Here is a 19,854-nt window from a genome sequence, read left to right as displayed (position 1 = left end):
GCCATGTGTCTGGGCAGGCAGCAGGTAGAAAAGCAAACACAGTGAATCAGGCCAGAGGTCAGGACTGGCAAAGCCAAAGTTCAAAAACTCTCCAGATGTCAGAACTGGGAGATCAGCAAGTACAGGAAGAGGCCTAGGACTAGACCACACACTTACACAGTTGCACAGGATACAACAACTTAGGATATAGGAACTCTGGAGTACAGGAACTCAGATACAATGGTATCAAAGAGCTTTATTGAATCAAAATCTCAAAACATACATTGAAAAGATTAATTAAATAAATAAAACAGTTCATATGAAATCAGTACTCATAAAACCATGAAATACAACTTACAAATTTTGATTAAAAAATTATTACAGAATTACTTTGTAGTCCATGTTTTAAGTCCCTATCAATGGTAACAATAGGCTTACTGTCTTCCAGAGTTTTTGAGCATAAAACAATTCCTTTACACTGTTTTCCTGGAAATATGCAGTCCTTGGGACACTTGGACTGTGCCACCAAACCACTTATTTGTGGAAAGTCTTGGTACAGACATATCCATGCACACAAACCAAAGCTGAATCATTTTAACTGTTAAAAAGCATGAAACTGCTTGGGACACACTTTAGCGCTTAACATATATATATTCAGCTTGAGTTTAAATACATAGATTTACACACAGAGACTTGCAGAATATTTAATGAAGACAAAGCAGTAATTGTTCAAACTACAGTTTTTAAAATGACACAAATACATTTTCCTTAGTCTCCATTTTTAATCCTTATAGGAAAAAAAAACACATTAGACCTCATTTGCAAATCCCAATGCAGTGTATAAAAAGTGCAAAAAAGCACACACCACAATAAAATTCTGCTCTAATTTTACCCTTAGCTTCCCCAAAACACAAAGCAAATAGTTTTGAGTATTAAGGAACCTAAGGAAATTGTAGTATATATACTACTGTTGATAAAAAGGGAAAATCTCTTTTCATGTTTAAACTGCAAGCTGGTTATTTCTAAATCTACATTTTACCAAAAGCCCTTAAATGTCCCCTAACACCTTTCCTTCTAAGCTCTGCTTGGCAGGGGCACTCCTGCCATAAGCCAAGGTGAAAACCTCAGAAAACTGAACCTACAAAAACCATAAATTCAACTCTTCTAGTGCAGAGCAAATTTATAGCTCTCAGCGTCATCCAACAGTTAAAGGAAGTCAAAAGATGCTGGGAAGCCTTTAACTATGGATTTAATTATGGATGTGAAGATTAAAAGGGCCACCATCAGAAAGGTACAGAGGGTAGTGCAATGGAAGACTGTTGCAGGTGAGTGAGCCCAAGAAAATTGTGGTTTGTGGAAAGCAAAAAGGGTGGGACTTGCAGGGAGTAGCTGGAGTTTGGGTGAATTGTGGGGGAAGTTTTGCCATAATTTGGGAGCAGCCAGACAGAAAAGGATTTGTCCATTGGGGCCCCATTTTACTTGCCAGGGCTCACTACCCAAGGGGCCCAGGTGACCAGTTCCCTAAAATTGGTTCTGGGGGATAATGTAGTATGGTGCCCCATCATTACTGATGATGACTCTGCTTTTTAAGACATATCTTATATGAATATTCATTTTGTTGTTTGGATAGATAAAAATGAAAATTCAGAAATATCTAAAACCCATAAATAAATAATAAAATCATGTACAAAATATTATGAAGCTGAGTAATTTCAGTTCTCTTCATGCCATTCAATACATATTCCCTCTTTTTTGTTTTGCAGTGTATTTATTTTCACTCTAAAACAAGTTTGGGAGTTTGAAAAAACTTGTATGCAATATTTAATCTAATATTAATTAGATCCACTGAAATACCTGCAATAGCAAAATAAATAAAAATAAAATGTGCAGCAGGTTGCCTCGTAGACCACATCCTAAGGCTCTCAGTGTCTCCTTATTAGTTTCATCAGAACCTCCCATCCTGGCAGTAAGTAGTGTCTGTGCACTGCACATGCCATGCAAATTTCCTTGGTATTGGATTTTCCTGGATTCACGTAGCAGAGATTCCCAGACTGTAGCAGCCTCCTCTGGGCAATTGACCAAGACATTGCTTGTGCACTTTTGGAATTCATTCCATGATCTAAAATTAAACACTAGAATGAGTATGTAAAAAGTTCCTTAGGCTGAGAGAATGATAACTAAAATTAGTTCATATACATGCTGAAGATCTTTATTTAGAACAACTTGGTAATATTAATTTACATTTGTGAATCAATGTGTGAATTTATATGCAAATGTATTTTTGATTATGGAAAATATTTATGCCATTTTTAGACTAATCAATTTTCTAGATTTCTTGAATATTATGTAGTTTGGTCACTTATATGGATGGCCAATCTATACTAACTTTTTTAAGTTGCACATTTTGAGGGTGTGCCGTACTTACAAGTTAGCAAGGCATAGTTTTTTTCCCAAGCCTAACTATTAGCTGTTTTTTGCAGACTCATACCTCATTTGAAAATGGTAAACAACAAGTACCAACAAAGTACCAACATACCAGAATAACTTTGAGACAAAAAACTGAAGCTATACTTCTCCTTTAGTGCCCTATTTTATAAATTTTTATTTTTCTATAATTTTAAGTTTTAAAAATGTGTATGTTTAATTTTCCTTCTTCTTATTTAGGTTCTGTAAGCTAGGCTGTTGAATTTCTTCTGATATATTAGCTGACACATTGCTCAGCAGCATCAGACAAATCCAAATCCCACTACGCTATATTTTATATTTTCCATATTTTGAGTCACTCATATCTGAACACACCCCCCAAGACATTACTGACTTTTTAACAGCAAAGTTGATTCTATCCGCAAACAATTTTCCCAACCTTCAGACACCTACAATCTAAACCTTCCTAAATCTCATAGTCAAATCTCATCTGAAATCTTCATAGTCATACTTCCTAAATCTCCTTTTTCCTTATTCAGCTCCTTTGATCTCGTAACAGGGTCTGACTTTTCTCAGCTTCTCCATTCCTGTCCAGCTACTACCTGCTCACTGGATCCTATGCCCTTATCACTACTAAAACTATGTGCCCCTGCCCTAACTCCAGCTCTTACCCACATATTCAATTCCTCTCTGGCTTCTGGTACTTTCTCCTCTCTATTCAAACAAGCCTGTTTCAAACCCATTCTTAAAAAATCTACACTGGACCAGTCCTGTCTATCTAACTATAGTCCGATCTCTCTCCTACCCCTCTAAACTCCTGGAATGTCTGGTCTTTTCTCGTGTCACTAACTTCCTCTGCACCCATAATCTGCTTGACCCTACACACTTCACTGTGACAGCCTTATATAGAGTTGCAAATGATCTCCAGACTGCCAAGGCCAAAGGACACTACACAATTCTCAATCACCTGAACCTATCCTCTGCTTTTGATACTGTCGACCATTCTCGTTGTGCAAATTCTCTATTCTCTAGGTTTGCTGTTCTCCCTGTACACTCCCTCTTTAGGAGACCTTATCTCTTCATTTTTTCTAAAATATCACTTATATACAGATGACATTCCAGTAGTCTCTTCTGCTCTTATCAGAGCCACTGTCTTTTTTTTTATTTTACACCATCCACACCCACTGCTCTCTCTTGTTTTAAACCTTTCTATCTCGCTGCTCCTTACCTCTGGAACTCTATCCATGAATTCCTCTGTAGGGAACAATCTCTCTCTTTAAGAATAAACTCAGCTGTTACCTTCTGGTGCACTAAACATTATTTGTCTAATCCTGCACTTAAGGGCAAATGCCCATACCTGCTGCACTCTTACCTTCCAATTTATGCCTGTATGTTACTCAACCATTTAGATTGTAAGCTCTATGGAGCAAGGACCTGCTTCCTACTGTGTCTCATATCACATGGCACTTATTCCCTGTGTATGTATACTTATTTATTGTAGTTGTTATAAAACTTGTCCTGCCTGTGTGTAATTCTGTATATTGTAAGATTGTACAGCGCTGCATATCCTTGCCAGCGCTTTATAAATAAAGTTATATATACATACATACATACAAATTCAATACATTACTAACTGGATATCTACCAGGACCATGGTTAAGCAAATAAATACTAAAAATATGCAGATGAATAGAGTGGGTCTATAAAAAAAACACAATACAGTCAAATACATATTTTACTGTTTTCAGGGCAAAAACAAAACAAAAAAACCCACATAAAATCTGGTAAAAACATAAAATGGGGGGTGAAATAATAATAAAGTATAATTTGTGATAAAATTACTTAAAATGTTTCACAAAAAAAGTAACAATGGCTAAAATTATAGTTAATTATAATTAAAATGATAACTTAATAGTTTCTTCCCACAGTATATATAAAGAGGAGGAACCATTGTCTGAGGATTCACATTACAGCAGTACAGAAGGCAAAACAATTAAGCAAAGTTAACAGTATGCATTGGTTCAAGGTATGGAAGCATAATTTTCCTTCTTTATATATTCCTGGAATATTGTGTATGCATTGCAGTTTCCTCATTAATGTCCCTTCCTTAAAAAAAGCATTTTAATAAGTTTGAAAGCATGCTTAGACATGAAACTAAGCAGGTAAAAGCAATTGATTGTATGAAAAATTAATAAAGTTGGGTTTGTTTTCATAGGAGAAGAGACTCTTGCAAGGCAAAATCAATGTACAAACACAAGACTGTGGACAGATAGTGGCAGATCTTTTGTGAAGGGGTAAAATGCCCTGCTGGGAGATGTTGTAATGGCAGATTCCCTTAATACCTTAAAGGAGAAGGAAAGGCTAAGTCACTTGGGGGTGCCAAAATGTTAGGCACCCCCAAGTGACTTAGATCGCTTACCTTTTACCCCGGGCTGGTGCCCCTGTACGGAAAGAACAGCACCAGCCCAGGGTAGCAGTGAGCGCTTCCTACTTCCTATTGCTTGCGTGCGCATGCGCCGGCCCACGGATTTCGCCGGCAGAAGAAAAAGGAAGGAGGAAGCGCTTCCTACAGGTACCCTGGGCTGGTGCTTTTTTCTCCTAAGCGATCTAAGTCACTTGGGGGTGCCTAACATTTTGGCACCCCCAAGTGACTTAGCCTTACCTTCTGCTTTAAGAGCAGTATGGAGGTCTACTTGGACAGGCAAAATATTCAGAGTTAGTGAGCAGGTGAATGTTTATGTGTGTATGTAAAAGTGTGTGTATATATATATATATATATATATATAGTATAAAAAAGACCAGCAACTCCGGGATTTCTTGTGAAAAATCAAAACATATATTCAAAGTAGCATAAACAGCTGTTTATGCTACTTTGAATATATGTTTTGATTTTTCACAAGAAATCCCGGAGTTGCTGGTCTTTTTTATACTATTGGAACCCTTTACCGAGCACCCGAGGTATGTTATGTAGCGGTGTGCCATCCTTTGTGTATATATATATATATATATATATATATAAAAACGTATACATACACACATTTTATATATATATATATATATATATATATTAGTAGGTGAATATTTATATTTTTTATATATGTGGTAGTCACCATAGTTGTAAGTAGTGTTGAGGAGAGTTCTATTGATTTCATCCTAAACATGTAATCCAAATGTATAGCTAAACTCATACATACTTGCATAAAGAGTGCAGTTCCTGAATGTTTTCCAGAATTTTTTCTTCTTGATTTTGCTGAACATTTTCAATCAGACTGTCCCCAAAGCTGACTAGACACTCAGCAAAACCTTTATATATAGTGTTACACTTTGAGCTGGCAGCATTCACAGGGCTCTGAGCAAGAACTTCAGTGAAAGAGAAAATGAAAGAGAAGTTAGCGCAGTTACTCTGCAAAAAATGGTGGCTGATTAATATGAGTAATGCAAATAACAATTACAGATGCATACAAGATGGCCCTGGTATTTAGAATCTGCAATCTAAAGGAGAAGGGAAACATAAAAACTCAAGAGTAGGTTCATGTACTGTATAAAGATGGTACAACAATCTCAGCTTTTTGGAAATATGTACTACTGTTGAACACTGTGTAGGTGTTTCATCCTGTTCTAATGAGAAGCAACCAGTAATTGTGCGTTAAAAGCACAAAAGTGTAAGACTATTTGTACATCTTCATTTGAGAGGAAGTGCAGGTCGTTGAGTGCAAAGTACTAAGAAGGGTACAACATACAAAAAGCATGGTGGTTTGTGACTGTTTATTATTTTTTCACTTTGCTCTGCACTTAAAAAAAGCCTTATATCTTGTCACCATTTCATGTGTAGTGGACAAGATGGTGCAACTGCATGCACCTTCAGTGCTATGGACAAACGGAAGACATCCCATCGGATATTTGTGCTAAAAACACCTGCAAAGCTTTGTATGCCATATTATTATTTATTTATTTGTAAAATCTCACACAACAGGAACTGTAGCTGCAGGTCTGGACTGGCAATCTGTGGATTCTGGCAAGTGCCAGAGGGGCAGTTGTAAGGTGCTATAGACAGTCATTATTTGGTGGGCTGGTGGGGGACTGTTTGGACCTCTGTCTTAGAAATGCCAGAGCCCATTTTGAATCCCAGTACTTACCTGGTCGTAAGACTCCCTAACTGCACGAAGACCCCCAGAAAACCACATGATTTTGGAAAAGACATTTTCGGATGAAGTTCAAACAGCTTAAGATGTCTACACCAAACTACAAAGCCTTCCTCAACTTAGCGATTTTATGACATTTCTAAAAATCGCCTAAAAATGTTGCAGTTTGTCCAATTTATCTCACACGATTATGTGTGATATGATGCCCTGGAAGGACACTGGGAGGTCTAGTGACTTGTCCAGGGTCACAAGGAGCCACCCAAGAGGTTATCAAACCTGAGTCCCAGCAGGGGATTTCCCCTGCTGAAGGCTGACACCCTAACCACTAGGCTACCCCCCCTCCGTCTTTCTGGTCTCTTGTCTGTTACATATGAAGTTGGCGTGTCCACACTGTGTGCATGAAACATGCAGGGTTAAAACCCACTGCTTGCACCAAGACCTGTATAACTAGGGGGGCTGCTTAATAAGTAGAGCGTATGAGACACTTTGCTAAATAGTTTAGAAGCAGGATGGGCAAACAGGAACATAGCTGCCAATCAGTGGGAAGTGCCAGAACATAAGAGACTTTGGGGCCAATTCACTAAAGGTCAATAACGCTTATTGCATGCTTTTTTGCATTAAAAAGCATGCGATAATTAAGTCCCGATTCATCAAAGTCATTTCGCATGCGTTAAGACGCATATCGCAATGTGTTATTTACCTGCCATTGGGTTAATTCTCGCATAGAAATAATACTAATGCATGATTCACAAACACATATGAAGCGTTAAACGCGCTAAATATCACATTAGTCTGTGGAAAGATTAACACCTACTTGGGGCAGGCGGTACTTAAAGAAAAATTGTGGTTCGTGAGCTTTTGGCAACACAATATGGACTTTGCAGTGGGATTTTTTCAAGTATGTGTTGGCCCCAGAGTCATGCAGCCTCCAGTTTGCAGGGAAATGGTCATTTTCAGAACAGTAGTTTTATCCGAAAGTAATGGTTACGTGTGTATAATCGTGCTCTAATATAGCACGCGCCGATATATATCACGCGCATCGGGAAATAATGCAAGAAAAATGCTCATCGCAAGTTAAATAAGGCAAAGAACATTGCGTCTTAATTATGACGCCTGTCCTTTTAGTGAATCGAGTGCTAAGTCGTAAAAAAAAATAAGAATGCAATAAAATTTTAAACGCATGCTATAAATAGCCTTTAGTGAATCGCCCCCTTTATGGGAAATGAAATACACACAGAACAAACACAGAGGGGCTCAGATTGGTATTTATTGAGTTCCTTTGGTGCTGCAGCCACAAATAGCCAGGCCCCCTCCCAGGGCCGGTCTTAGGCCAATTGGACTTATTGGGTCCACAAGCTGGAATAAGCACATAAAGCTTCCAGCCCACTCCCAATAATGATTGCCTGATAATGCAGCTATGTGTTCTTGGACATTAAACACAAAGTGGGCACTGCATTCATACTGCTATCCAAAAGTACACACTTTCACTGTGTAGAATGTGTTTGAGGGGCCAATAAAAAGAAAGAGAAAGGTGATAAGGCAGGGTTACATCATCAGTCACAAGAAGAAAGTGAATTAATTATATCTTAGTTGGGATTAAGTACATAGTATTGTTTTATTATTACAGAGAAAAAGGAAAAATTTTGAATTATTTGGTTAAAATGGAGTCTTTGGGAGATGCCTTCACTGAAATTTAGAGCTTTCTGTAAAATGGGTTTCTAGATAATGGATCCCAAACCTGATTCCCAAAATGTTTAAGAGTTAACTGCATGTTCAGAAAATGATGATATTGTTTTACTCAGACCAAATGAAACATTTAACACGGCAGTGACTTAAACAGCTCTATTATTTTTAGATTTAATGGATTAAAAAAGGTTAAGGAGGTGTGTCTAGCATTGGTTGCTGTGTGAAGACCCTATAGGTAGAGTTTTCAGATGGACTTTATCATTGGTGTATGCTACAAAACTAACATCTCTCAAGATTTGCCATATAAGCACTGTAAGATCTGGGAAAGCAAATCATTTAAGGCTTAATAGAAAGTTAAACATGGGAGTGTGTAACATATGGGATCAGAGGAAGGTAAGTTTGTTATTGAAAGCTTGGAGAAAGAAGACGTTTTAAAGGAGAAAGAGAGGTAAAAACTAAGTAAGCTTTATCAGAAAGGTCTATGTAAATACAGCCATAAGCACTCACAGAAAAGCTGCACTGAGTTCTCTATCAAAAGATTAGTTGTGTCTGTTTTCCTCTGCCAGAGACATGCAGCTTTCAGCTCTCTCCTTTCTGCTGCTCCCCCCTCCCTCAAGAATGCTAAGAACTCACTCTCCCCCTTAGGAATGTGGATCTGAGCCAATCAGCAGGAAGCTTCCTCATAGTCTAACTAACTGAGCATGTACACCGGTCTGGGTGTCGGTGCAGGAGCGTGGCATTATGGGAACTTTCTTTACACAGCTCAGCGTTTTCTCTTCCTGTTTGGCTTTTGATCATCTGAACGGGAGAAATATGGGGAGACTTAAGGGCACTATTGAGAGAACTGAAGGTATGCCTGCAGCTTGAGATGAACTCTTTATTAGCCTTTCCTTCTCCTTTAAAGAATAAGTACACCTTTTTTTTCTATCAGTAAAATTACTCTAAACAGCCTCCAGAATTACCTACCTTTGTCACAGCATTGAGAGTGACCTTTGTCCTTTGCTTCCTTGTGTAGAGTGAAGCCCCACCCCCACTTCCTGTTTAGGTCTCTCATAAAAAAAAAAAAAAACCTGCTCATGCACAGACTGGCTCCTGCTGCCTCCAGGCATGTGCAGAAGGCTCTACACTTCGACTACAGTAGTCAAAGTGATGAGAGAACGGAACAGGAAGTGGGGGCGGGGCTTCACTATGCACAAGGAAGCAAAGGAAATGATCAGCTTTTAACTGAGGAACCAGGTCAGACAGAATGCTGGGACAAAGGTAGGTAATTCTGGAGGCTGTTTAGAGTAATTTTACTGATGAAAAAAAAAGGTTTACTTATTCTTTAAAGGGGGACCTTTCACCATAAGAAATTATTCCAAATCCTTTTCCATCATGTTAGTGAACTTTCCTTACTGCATTTACACCAATAATCAACAACCCAACAGAATGGGGGACCTGATGCCCATTATCTGATTTCACAATTATAGAAATTGTGGTGGGAGGCAGTGTGTAAGGAGTGCAGCGACATCTAGAAAGTGCTGAATAGAGGGGGAAAGTAAATGACCGCACCTGAGACAGGTGTGGATGTATTGGGATTTTATGTGTGGGTGACAGGTACCAATTAAACTGATTTTTGTCTTCTGTTTACATAGCTATGAGACTATTTTATAAAGGCTTCATTTTTAAAGGAGAACTAAACCTTAACTAAAGTTATTAAATATTTAATACCGCATTTCTACCTATATTTGTTCTTAGGGTTTAGTTCTCCTTTAAATAGCTGGTTGACTGAAGGAAGGTCAAAAGAGAATAAAACATGTGAAATTAAACAAAGGTCAGAACCTGATGGTATTTATCCCTGGGTATTAAAGGAGCTTAGCTCTTTGGTTGTCAAACCGCTTTACTTAACGTCTGGTACAGTGCCAAGAGATTGGTGAATCTCTAAAGTGGTACAGTTATTCAAAAGGGATATATACTGTGTATATATATATATATATATGTGTGTGTGTGCAGTTTTCACTGAACAAATAGCTGAACTGAATAAATGAGTTTAGCAATGTAACGTTACTTTATTTCTCTAAGCTTACTTGCGACAGCAGTGATCTTACTGAGAGCCTTCTGAGTTGAAGTTCAATTTTCAAATTGGCCTGTGTAGAATTTGGGGGTTTTAGGAAAGTTTGTCTTTGGTAAATGGTAACACATATGGGCTAATTTATAATTGGTAGATTTGTCCTCTTTTTCCGTGTGGAAGTTTTATAAGATTATCGATTTGTGACTAATTTTAATTGTCTTATCAAGTCAATTTAATAGGTAAGTATACCTTTTCTTCAGGAGAATAGTTCCTTGACCTTGCTGCACAAGCACTTGTAACTGAAAGTTATAGTTCAACAGCAGTGCTAGCAGAGAATACTTAAAAAAAACTAACTGCTGTATGCTAAAGACTTCATTATTACTTCATCAAGCCATAGGACAGTCTTGCAGTGTTTCGGAAATAATAGCATCACATGGTACATTAATAAGATGTGCATGCATCCACACCCAACCAGCCATATACTCCTCCCACCCTCTTTACATCATTAACCCCTAAAGTGGAGAGGAAAAAAATCTCACTGTGCAATCTACACGCTATAAAAGTGCCTTATTGTTTCATATAACATTTTCCAAGTTTTTATGCAAAATAAAAGGTACCCTTCACACATACTACAAAAAAATTAAACAAATTGCAGTCTCTGTTAAAACCCTTTAGCGATAAACTTTCTAATCTGTAAATCCTCTAGACCTTCACAACTGGAAATTTTAGGTCTAGTCCAACAACCATACAATGGTGTGGCAGTGGCAACTCAAAAATAGCATAAACCATAAACTTGGACAAACAGTTATAATAACCCTGTACCTTAATCCGTGTATCCTCTTCAGGTACATCTATGGTACCACCCTTTACAAATTTGCACAGCATGCACCCCTAACATGGAAACGTATCATTCCTTTTTTAGCCAAACAAAGTTGTTTGTATTTTATACAATGTGTTCACCCCAGATGTGGACAAAAGAGATCCTCTGCACTCACCCATAATCAATACATAGAATACATTAAAGGGATTTTGTATATTTTTTAGTTGGTGTGTAGGCAGCCATCTCAGTGCATTGTGTCTGAGTCTGAGCCAGTACTACACATTAGAACTGCTTTGAGATAACCTATTTTTTCTCCTACTGCCATGTAACTGGAGGAGTCCCAAGCTGGACTTGGGTTTTACTATTGAGTGCTATTCTGATATCTACTGGGAGCTGCTTTCCCATTGTTCTGCTGATTGGCTGCTGGGGGGAAAGGAAGGGGGGTGATATCACTCCAACTTGCAGCTCAGCAGTAAAGTGTGACTGAAGTTTATCAAAGCACAGGTCACATGGCTGTGGCACCCTGGGAAATGAAGAATATGACTAGCCCCATGTGAACTTTAAAAATTAAATATTAAATCTGTTGCATTTTTGAAAGCAGATTTCAATGCAGGATTCTGTTGGAGAAGCTCTATTAACTGATGCGTTTTGAAAATTAAGCTACTAAGCAATGTTGTCCCCTTTAGGCAAAACAGGGATTGTTTATCCATATATAGCAATATACTTCAAGATGGCCAACTAATCTGGCCAGTCCTACTCTCAATTTCATGTGATTCATTAAGAATTTTACTGCTTCATTAAACATTTTCAACAGGGACTAAGTTTTATCTGCAACTTGCTTGATTTCAAGGTTAAAACTCCCGAATGGACAGATTGTCTTAATATCTTATATTTATTGATTATTGGAGAGTGCAGAGCATCTCTTTGTATATGAATTTTGTGGTCGCAGCCTCATTACACCCCCCACCTATGGTGTATAGGTTGCATAGTGAGATGTTTTCCTTCACTTTAGGGGATAATGATGGCATATGATAATGTTTATGATTGATGTTGATGTTAATAATATTATGCACATATTATAACATACCATGTGACACTAGAACCAGACACCATATTGATCAGTGCTTGAGGCCAGAGGTTTGGGGCAAGAATGAAATGTATGTTGCCACCCCCTATTCCCCCAAATCTATGTCTGCACCCACATATATAAATATTGTAAAGTGTGGATGAGGTGCATTGACAATGTATTCCTCATGGGGGTGAAGGTGGATCTAATACCCCCCACCGATTTATATATTAAGTATACTGACAGGACCCAACTCTATTTTTGGAGTTATCATCCATTTCATGTCAAGTGCCCATTATCATGAAATAAGTTAGCCTGGGTTGAGAGTCTTGTTAAAAATTCCATTCAAATAGGAGTGAGATTTAATACATTAAAAAAAGATTTACAACATTTCTCCAAAGGGGTATCCCCAATCCCTTATACAGAGGGCAATTGAACAGTTTAGTCAGAAACAGATAGTTCCCCAATGTCATACAGAGAGTCATACATTGAATAGGGTTTTGAAACCTCAATAAGTTAAGGATGCATGGTCAGTGTGGCAGCTGTAAACCAAGGGGCACATTTACTAATCCACGAATCCGAATCACGAATGGGAAAAAATCGGATTGGAAACGAAAATTTCTGAAGATCGCAATTTTCACGAAAATGCTTACAAAAAAATCGTATTAGTCACGAAAATATCGTATTGGCAATCCGAAAGTCACAAAATTTTCGTACCGAACAATTGTAAACAGCGGTAAAACCTTTCCGATTTTTTCGTGCAAGCGTCTGAAAAAGTCGTGCGGCGTGCGAAAATGTCGTCCGGACATCGGCGAAAATACGCTCGGAGCGTTCGCATGAACGCTCAAGCATTCGTGCCTTTGTAAATGTGCCCCCAAGTGTTGCATGTGAGTTACGGTCAAACAAGCAATAAAAAGATAAGGGTGCTGCAAACATAAAAGGTGACACTAGTGGATTTGTTGGCACAATTTGTGTCTTGTCACATATATGCTAATGTGGAGCAGTCTTTCCAGGTAGCATTTACTGTAAGAGATGCAGCTGGGTTTTCCTTTTCAAATCTAGATTACAAACTCTAAGGGGGTGACATACAGCATTAAGGGGTACTGCAAGAGTGGGTGCTTACGGAGCATCCACTTAGTGGGGCCTTCATGTATTGTGCAGATTGACTCTCAGAAGAGATATATATATATATATATATATATATAATACACCAATAGGTTCGCACTCCCTTTAATTTATCCTTTAGGCAAAATGAGTGGGTGCTACATAGGGTTGTACCCCACCCCCAGTGGGGTTTGACATCGTGAATAAGGTCATAGGCGGAGGGTGACTTTTTTGTTTGGGGAGGCTAAAGATGGCCCATACACAGACTGACCTAAAGCTAATGTGACACTTAGTGGATTCGCTGCTGGTGTAAAAAATTAACCTCCCAACTACCTCTTGCTGTTCCCACTGACTCCCAGGGATACTGTACAAAAGTGCGGGTGGGGGTGCTTTTTTTTTTTTTACCCTAAAATGCTTAGGATGTAAAAGTATTCATACGTGCACTTCTGTTAGGGGATCTGCAAACATTTGTGTTTGTGATCAGTTAGCTTAAAGGGGTAGTTCGCATTCGAATTCACTTTTATTTTTAATGGTTTTTCAGTTATTTAGCTTTTTGTTCAGCAGCTCTCCATTTGGTATTTCAGCAGCTATCTGGTTGCTAGGGTCTTATTTACTCTAGCAACCAGGTAGTGGTTTAAACAAGAGATGGGAATATGAATAGTTAAGGGGCCTACTTGGAAAAATAAGTAATACAAAATTATAATAATAATAAAATTGTAGCCTCACAGAGCAATATTTTTGGCCCCCATTTGAAATCTGGAAAGAGGCAGAACAGAGGCAAATTATTCAAAAAAATTAATTAGGAAGACCAATTGCAAAGTTGCTAGGAATAGGCCATTTTATAACATACTAAAGGTTAACTTAAAAGTGAACCACCCCTTTAGATGTGTTAATGTTAGTTTTATAGCAAGAAAGGCAGTGGGTACTGACTCCCCATTATATACAGTGAGACGCAGTCCGTATTTACAAACCCAGCACATTATATACAGTGAGAAGCAGTGGGTACAGATGGCAGATATTCAGGCCCTGGCACTATAACACTGGCACTGATACACAGCATTGGCCCCACTGTAACTTACTATAAATGAACAAAACAATGACAAAAATAAAAAAAAAATAGTAAGTGCAAAAAACAACAACAAATATATAAACACACAATGAGCTTTTTCAGAGGGAAAGAGTTAACTTACCCTCCATGTGTTAGGGTAGGGGATAGATTATAAATTATTATAGATGTCAGGTCAGGCAAAAAACAATTTAATGTCAGCTAGTGATTCTTTAGAACTGTATAGTACCTGGGTATAGTGCCTGGGTATAGTGCCTGGGTATAGTACCTGGGTATAGTGCCTGGGTATAGTGCCTGGGTATAGTGCCTGGGTATAGTGCCTGGGTATAGTACCTGTGTATAGTGCCTGTGTATAGTGCCTGTGTATAGTGCCTGGGTATAGTGCCTGTGTATAGTGCCTGTGTATAGTACCTGTGGGATGAAATCTGCAGCAAAAGTTGAGAGTTGGTTCTTAGGTAAAGTTACAGCTGCAGATTCTTCTTTTCAATCTTCATTTCTGCACTGTTTCCCGATCCCTGTGTGCATCTGTGCTCTGATTGGTCAATTTTACTGTCTGTCAAGGAAGCTGTGCTCTGATTGGAGAATCCAGAAAAAGAAAGATCCAATCGGAGCACAGCAAAACGGGCTTGAGGAACTCATTTCCAGGACAGTGCAGAAACGGAGTAAGGTGGTTTTTTTTTTGTTTCGTTTTTTTTTTTTCATGTGCCAAGCAGGTTTGGGGAGGCTTAGCCTACCCTAGCCTTATGGAAAATCCGCCTATGAATAAGGTCCTAGACCCGGACCGAAACGTTGATGTTTGAGCTATTATGTAAGTTATTAATAAAGCTAATTGATCTACGCTGGAGTGCACATAATTTTTTGAGAAATATATATATATATATATATATATATATATACAAACATACATGGCCACCGATGATAAATCATTAAGAGCATTGTGTGCTACATACACTAGATGATCTTAATCTTCCAAAGGAAAAATAACCCTGATACCTTTCTTATACAAAACCTGAACATTTTTAGTCCAATCCATCTTATTATCAAAAAAATGCCCAGGTGCTTATATTCCTCAACAATATCCACTTCAATCCATCTAATATGAACCGTTTCAAAACCAGTTTGGAACTTGCTAAAATCCACTCCCAATTAATTGTTTTCAAACACATTTAGTTGTAAATAATGTATCTGGCACCTCTCCACAAAGCTATCTTTTAACCTCCTATATTCAGCCTCCTGTCCCTTTCCGCTTCCCCTTATGGAGGACGACCATTGAGTTAATCATCCAAGGGACTAACCATGTGTCAACTTTCATACGCAACAGTTTACATAATTAAACTTACCATACGTAACTACCTACCTCTTCCAAATCCCATATACCCTATTTCAGCCCAAAGTTGTTTCAGAACTAATCACTCCTGTCCCTTCATGACATGTAAAGTCAATGCTACAGGTCTATAGTCACTTAAAGTACAAGGATGCTTTAGGAACAAGAGAACAAGAACAGGCATAGTGCTCAGGCTCAAATTAAAAAAGAATCTAAAAACCTTACTCAATTGGTGATCACAGCCCTTCAGGTTAATTTAAAGTATAGAATGGCCAATTCTTAGCAACTTTTCAATTGGTCTTCATTGTTTATTTTTTATGGTTTTTAAATGATCTTCTGACTCTTTCCATCTTTTGAAATGAGGGTCACTGACCCTAGCATGCAAACAACTATTCCTTTATGAGGTCACAATGTTATTGTTACTTTTACTTTTCATCATTTTTCTTTCTATTTAGGCCCCTCCTCTATTCATATGCCTGTCTCTCTTTCAAACCACTGCATGGTTGCTAGGCTTAAGAGAGCTGCTGAACATATAGCTATATAATTCAAAAACAATAAATAAAGGACCAATTGCTAAGTTAGAGAAAGAGGAGGGGAGTCCATAAAAAGAAAAGCATGGTGAGAAGTTGAAGGCAAGGACTTCCCTGGTATATTCCCCATGCCATGTGCTATGTTAGAGAGGCTGCGGGAATTGAGGGAGATTAATGCATGACTAAGATATTGGTGTAGCAAGGTGGGCATTAGGTCTTTTAGAGCCCACACTCCAGACTGAGGAATCAATTGCATTTTTTAAGCGAAGTATCCTGCACAAGCACTCTGCCCCCCCCCCCCCCCCCCCACACCAGGAGAGAACGGCCATGTTGGGATACATGCATGTGCATTATGAGCAAGTGTGGAGTAGAAATGGTCAATCCATCCTCTGATCCTACACCACACACATGCACATTATAAGCAAGATGTAGCAACAATAACCAGCATAGTTAATGAAAACAATTTTATAAATGTGCTTAAGGTATGGATATATTTTGTGCTTAATTAGCTCTTTTCTTTATTACAATAAAGTACCTGCTCTTCAAAGATAAAAATAGCGCAGCTTTCTCTGATGAAGTAAGTAGGAACTTGGACAGTGGGGCTGCAATTGATGTATATAATGTGGTCTACTTAGATTTTCCAAGTAGAATATGCAGTGCAATTTTGGACTGAAAAATATTCATGAAATATTCATAAAAAAGAAAATGTACAAAGAAGAGAAATTGATAGAGAGTATAGAAGGGCTCATTGTGATTTTTACCCTAGTGAAGAGGAAATATGTAACATTATAATTATATAACACTTATATAAGGTGATATACAAGGGGACAATACAATAAAAACATTGATGTGTTACTATACTGAGCATTGGATTATGCTATAAGATAAAAGATTTTTGTCGTTTCCCCCAGGCCTCACACATTTAAAGCTGGTGTACCAAAATGCCCATTACTGCTTTAGGTGTCTCCAAACATTACTGATACATATATTTTTACTTAACCCAACACAGAATAACTTTAATACATTGTTTTATCTTGTAAACTCTACTGGCTTGGCCATACAAGCATAAAAACTAGCATAAAGACAGGAGCTATTTCAGTAAAGCAAACGTAGAAATACTCTATGAAGAAGCAAAGCAAATTATTTTCTTCGGCTGAAACTTTATTGTGACTCATAATTGAGGCAACAAAGTTTGAGAAATGCCAACAGAACGTAAAACAAATGAATGTGTTGGTGCTATATAAACACATTAAATAAATACTTAACATATCATTTAGCACAATACATTTATGTGTACAGCCACTGCAGCCAAGGGTTACTAATGTATTACTATGGATTAGGTTTTGTAGCTGTGAGTTTTGTTACCAAAACATCACTAGTTAGTTGTACCCAAGTAAAGTCTGTGGCAAATTTAATGGGATACTTTTGTTGGGAAACAATCTTCAATCTTTTCGCAGTAAAACAAAAACATAGGTTTTTTTTGTGTCTTTTTTTTTATACTTTCTGTCTAATGCAAAGTGCATTAGATAATTAGTATTGGAACATTTCCAAAACAGCCATTTTTTAAATACTTTGTATAAATTATGCAAACGTCAACCAAGCAGGCAGTATCAATACTACTAAAATCATCTTAGTTTATAACCGTACAGATCAGGGACCTCCTTCTCCCTATGTCTGTTCTAGCACATGACAATGTACTGTATGCAATGGTGTCTCTTCATATTTATTTATTGCACTCTTCGTCCATCTGGTTTGTAGCATTACTTTATCATACATTGCAGTGCAATGATACAAGATACACATACATACACATACATACATCTGACAACATTATTGAAAAAAAGGTCTGTGCTACTTACCTAGCTGTATAAGTAAGACTGGCATGATCCAATGTTCTCCCCAGAAGGAAATTGTCATTTTTTTAAAGGTTATAATAACAGACGATTGTTCTGATTGCTAAGACTTTGGCCCTTAGTGAATTACAACTGGTAAGTTGTCTTAAAAATTAAATAGTGAGTTTCTTCTGTTCAGTTTGGTCAGTTTAGTCCCTTACTATATATTTTCAGAAAGTATAAAAACTGTAGAAAATTCCGTTTTAACAGCACTGAAATATAAAGGTTAGACCGATAGCAGCTTCTAAACGTCAGTAGAGTAAATCTGCTCTCTCTGCCTTCACCCTCAAACTCTCAGCAGCAATACAGCCTAATGCCGATTAATCCCTTCAAATCCTCATGGAATAGCATGTAATTTCTACAGACTTTATTGACATTAACCAAATCGCTGCCTTTCACATTATGTCACAGATATTAATTTACATGACGCTGTTCATCATTTGCTGGGATGGTAATTTGCAGGACCAGAGAACAGTTAAATCTGCATATGTAATAACACACATATAGCGTAAAAGGAGTTCAGCAGACAGGGCCTGACTGGGATTAGTAACCAGCCCTGTCTGGTCTTTCATTTTACACACATGTGATCTTCATATCAGCTAGAATCACAAACACACCCTTCACTGTAACTGACATCTCAAAAACATATAAAACTGCCCATTAACTCCATTTAGCATATATATTACATTGTGATGTGCAGGTGCTTTGCTTGTATTAGAATTGCTTCTTTAAAAAAAATAAATATGTGCTAACCTGGAGCAGCCACAAAAAAGCACTGGCACTCAAAGCTGCAAAAATGGGACAAGCCCTTTAGAAATCTTTATTGCGGAGGTGCAACGTTTCGGGGCACAATATTGTGCCCCGAAACGTTGCACCTCCGCAATAAAGATTTCTAAAGGGCTTGTCCCATTTTTGCAGCTTTGAGTGCCAGTGCATTTTTGTGGCTATTGGAATTCGGGAGGGTGCCGATCCCTCCGAGCAGTGTGCACCGAGCGCTATTTTTTTGGAGAGCTAAGGGTGTGCGGGTAGGATCTCCTGTTCTTTTCTAACCTGGAGCAGGCAATGATTGTGCTAGATTTATAAATAAAATTATTAGTCACTTAACATGTCAGTGTGCTGTCTCCATAAACTGATAATAGCTTCCCTGGTGCTTGATAGCTCATAGTAGCCAATAATCATTCAATGTAGAAAGTGATGGACACTACAGTGAATAAAACCTAAGGGCCTCGGATACTAAAAATCTACCGACCCATACCCCAAACTAGTCCCCAACCACATCTTCTAATTGTCCAAAGGTTGTCACTTGTAGTACTTCTAACCAGCAGTTGGATAGACTGTGGATTCTCAGGGTCTGTCACAGACTGCACCTTTATGACGTATGACCTAGTTATAAAAATTGTCGGTGAAATACTTGTGAAAAAAGCTTTAGCTCCTAGTTGTTGTTCTGTGCTGCAACCAAATAGAATTTTAGAAATCCAAAAAATAGTAGAAAAGCTTCAGCAGGTTTGCTGCAAAACATTTATTGTGGGTAGTGGTAACACAACATGTTTTGGATCAATACCCTTTATCAAGTGTATGACCTAATTAGGACTTACATAATTCCAGTAAGTGAGATGTTAATTTAGGGATCAACTAAGTACATATGTAGTGAATATCTAGGTTATCCCTTTCCTCTTTAGTTTAATAAGATCTATGGCGGGGGTTTTGCGGCAGCTTAGCCCTACAGCTGCTTCAGTGTTCTTCCTGCTACTTCCTTCCTCGCTCCGGGTGT

At 38.0% G+C, this 19,854-nt stretch overlaps 1 protein-coding gene across 1 annotated transcript; it reads right to left on the bottom strand.

Annotated features, from left to right (window-relative positions):
- Positions 1 to 215: 215 nt before the first annotated feature.
- Positions 216 to 18,353, bottom strand: nrn1l (neuritin 1 like). The gene is made up of 3 exons (XM_031900712.1): positions 18,051 to 18,353; positions 5,598 to 5,763; positions 216 to 2,098 (listed from the first exon to the last, which is right to left on the bottom strand). The coding sequence occupies exons 1-3, from the start codon at positions 18,106 to 18,108 to the stop codon at positions 1,816 to 1,818; spliced, it is 507 nt and encodes a 168-aa protein (XP_031756572.1). The 5' UTR covers positions 18,109 to 18,353; the 3' UTR covers positions 216 to 1,815.
- Positions 18,354 to 19,854: the final 1,501 nt, after the last annotated feature.

The sequence above is a fragment of the Xenopus tropicalis genome, chromosome 4, assembly GCF_000004195.4.
Source record: "Xenopus tropicalis strain Nigerian chromosome 4, UCB_Xtro_10.0, whole genome shotgun sequence".
Lineage (NCBI taxonomy): Eukaryota > Metazoa > Chordata > Amphibia > Anura > Pipidae > Xenopus > Xenopus tropicalis.
This window is presented reverse-complemented; position numbering and strand designations above follow the sequence as displayed.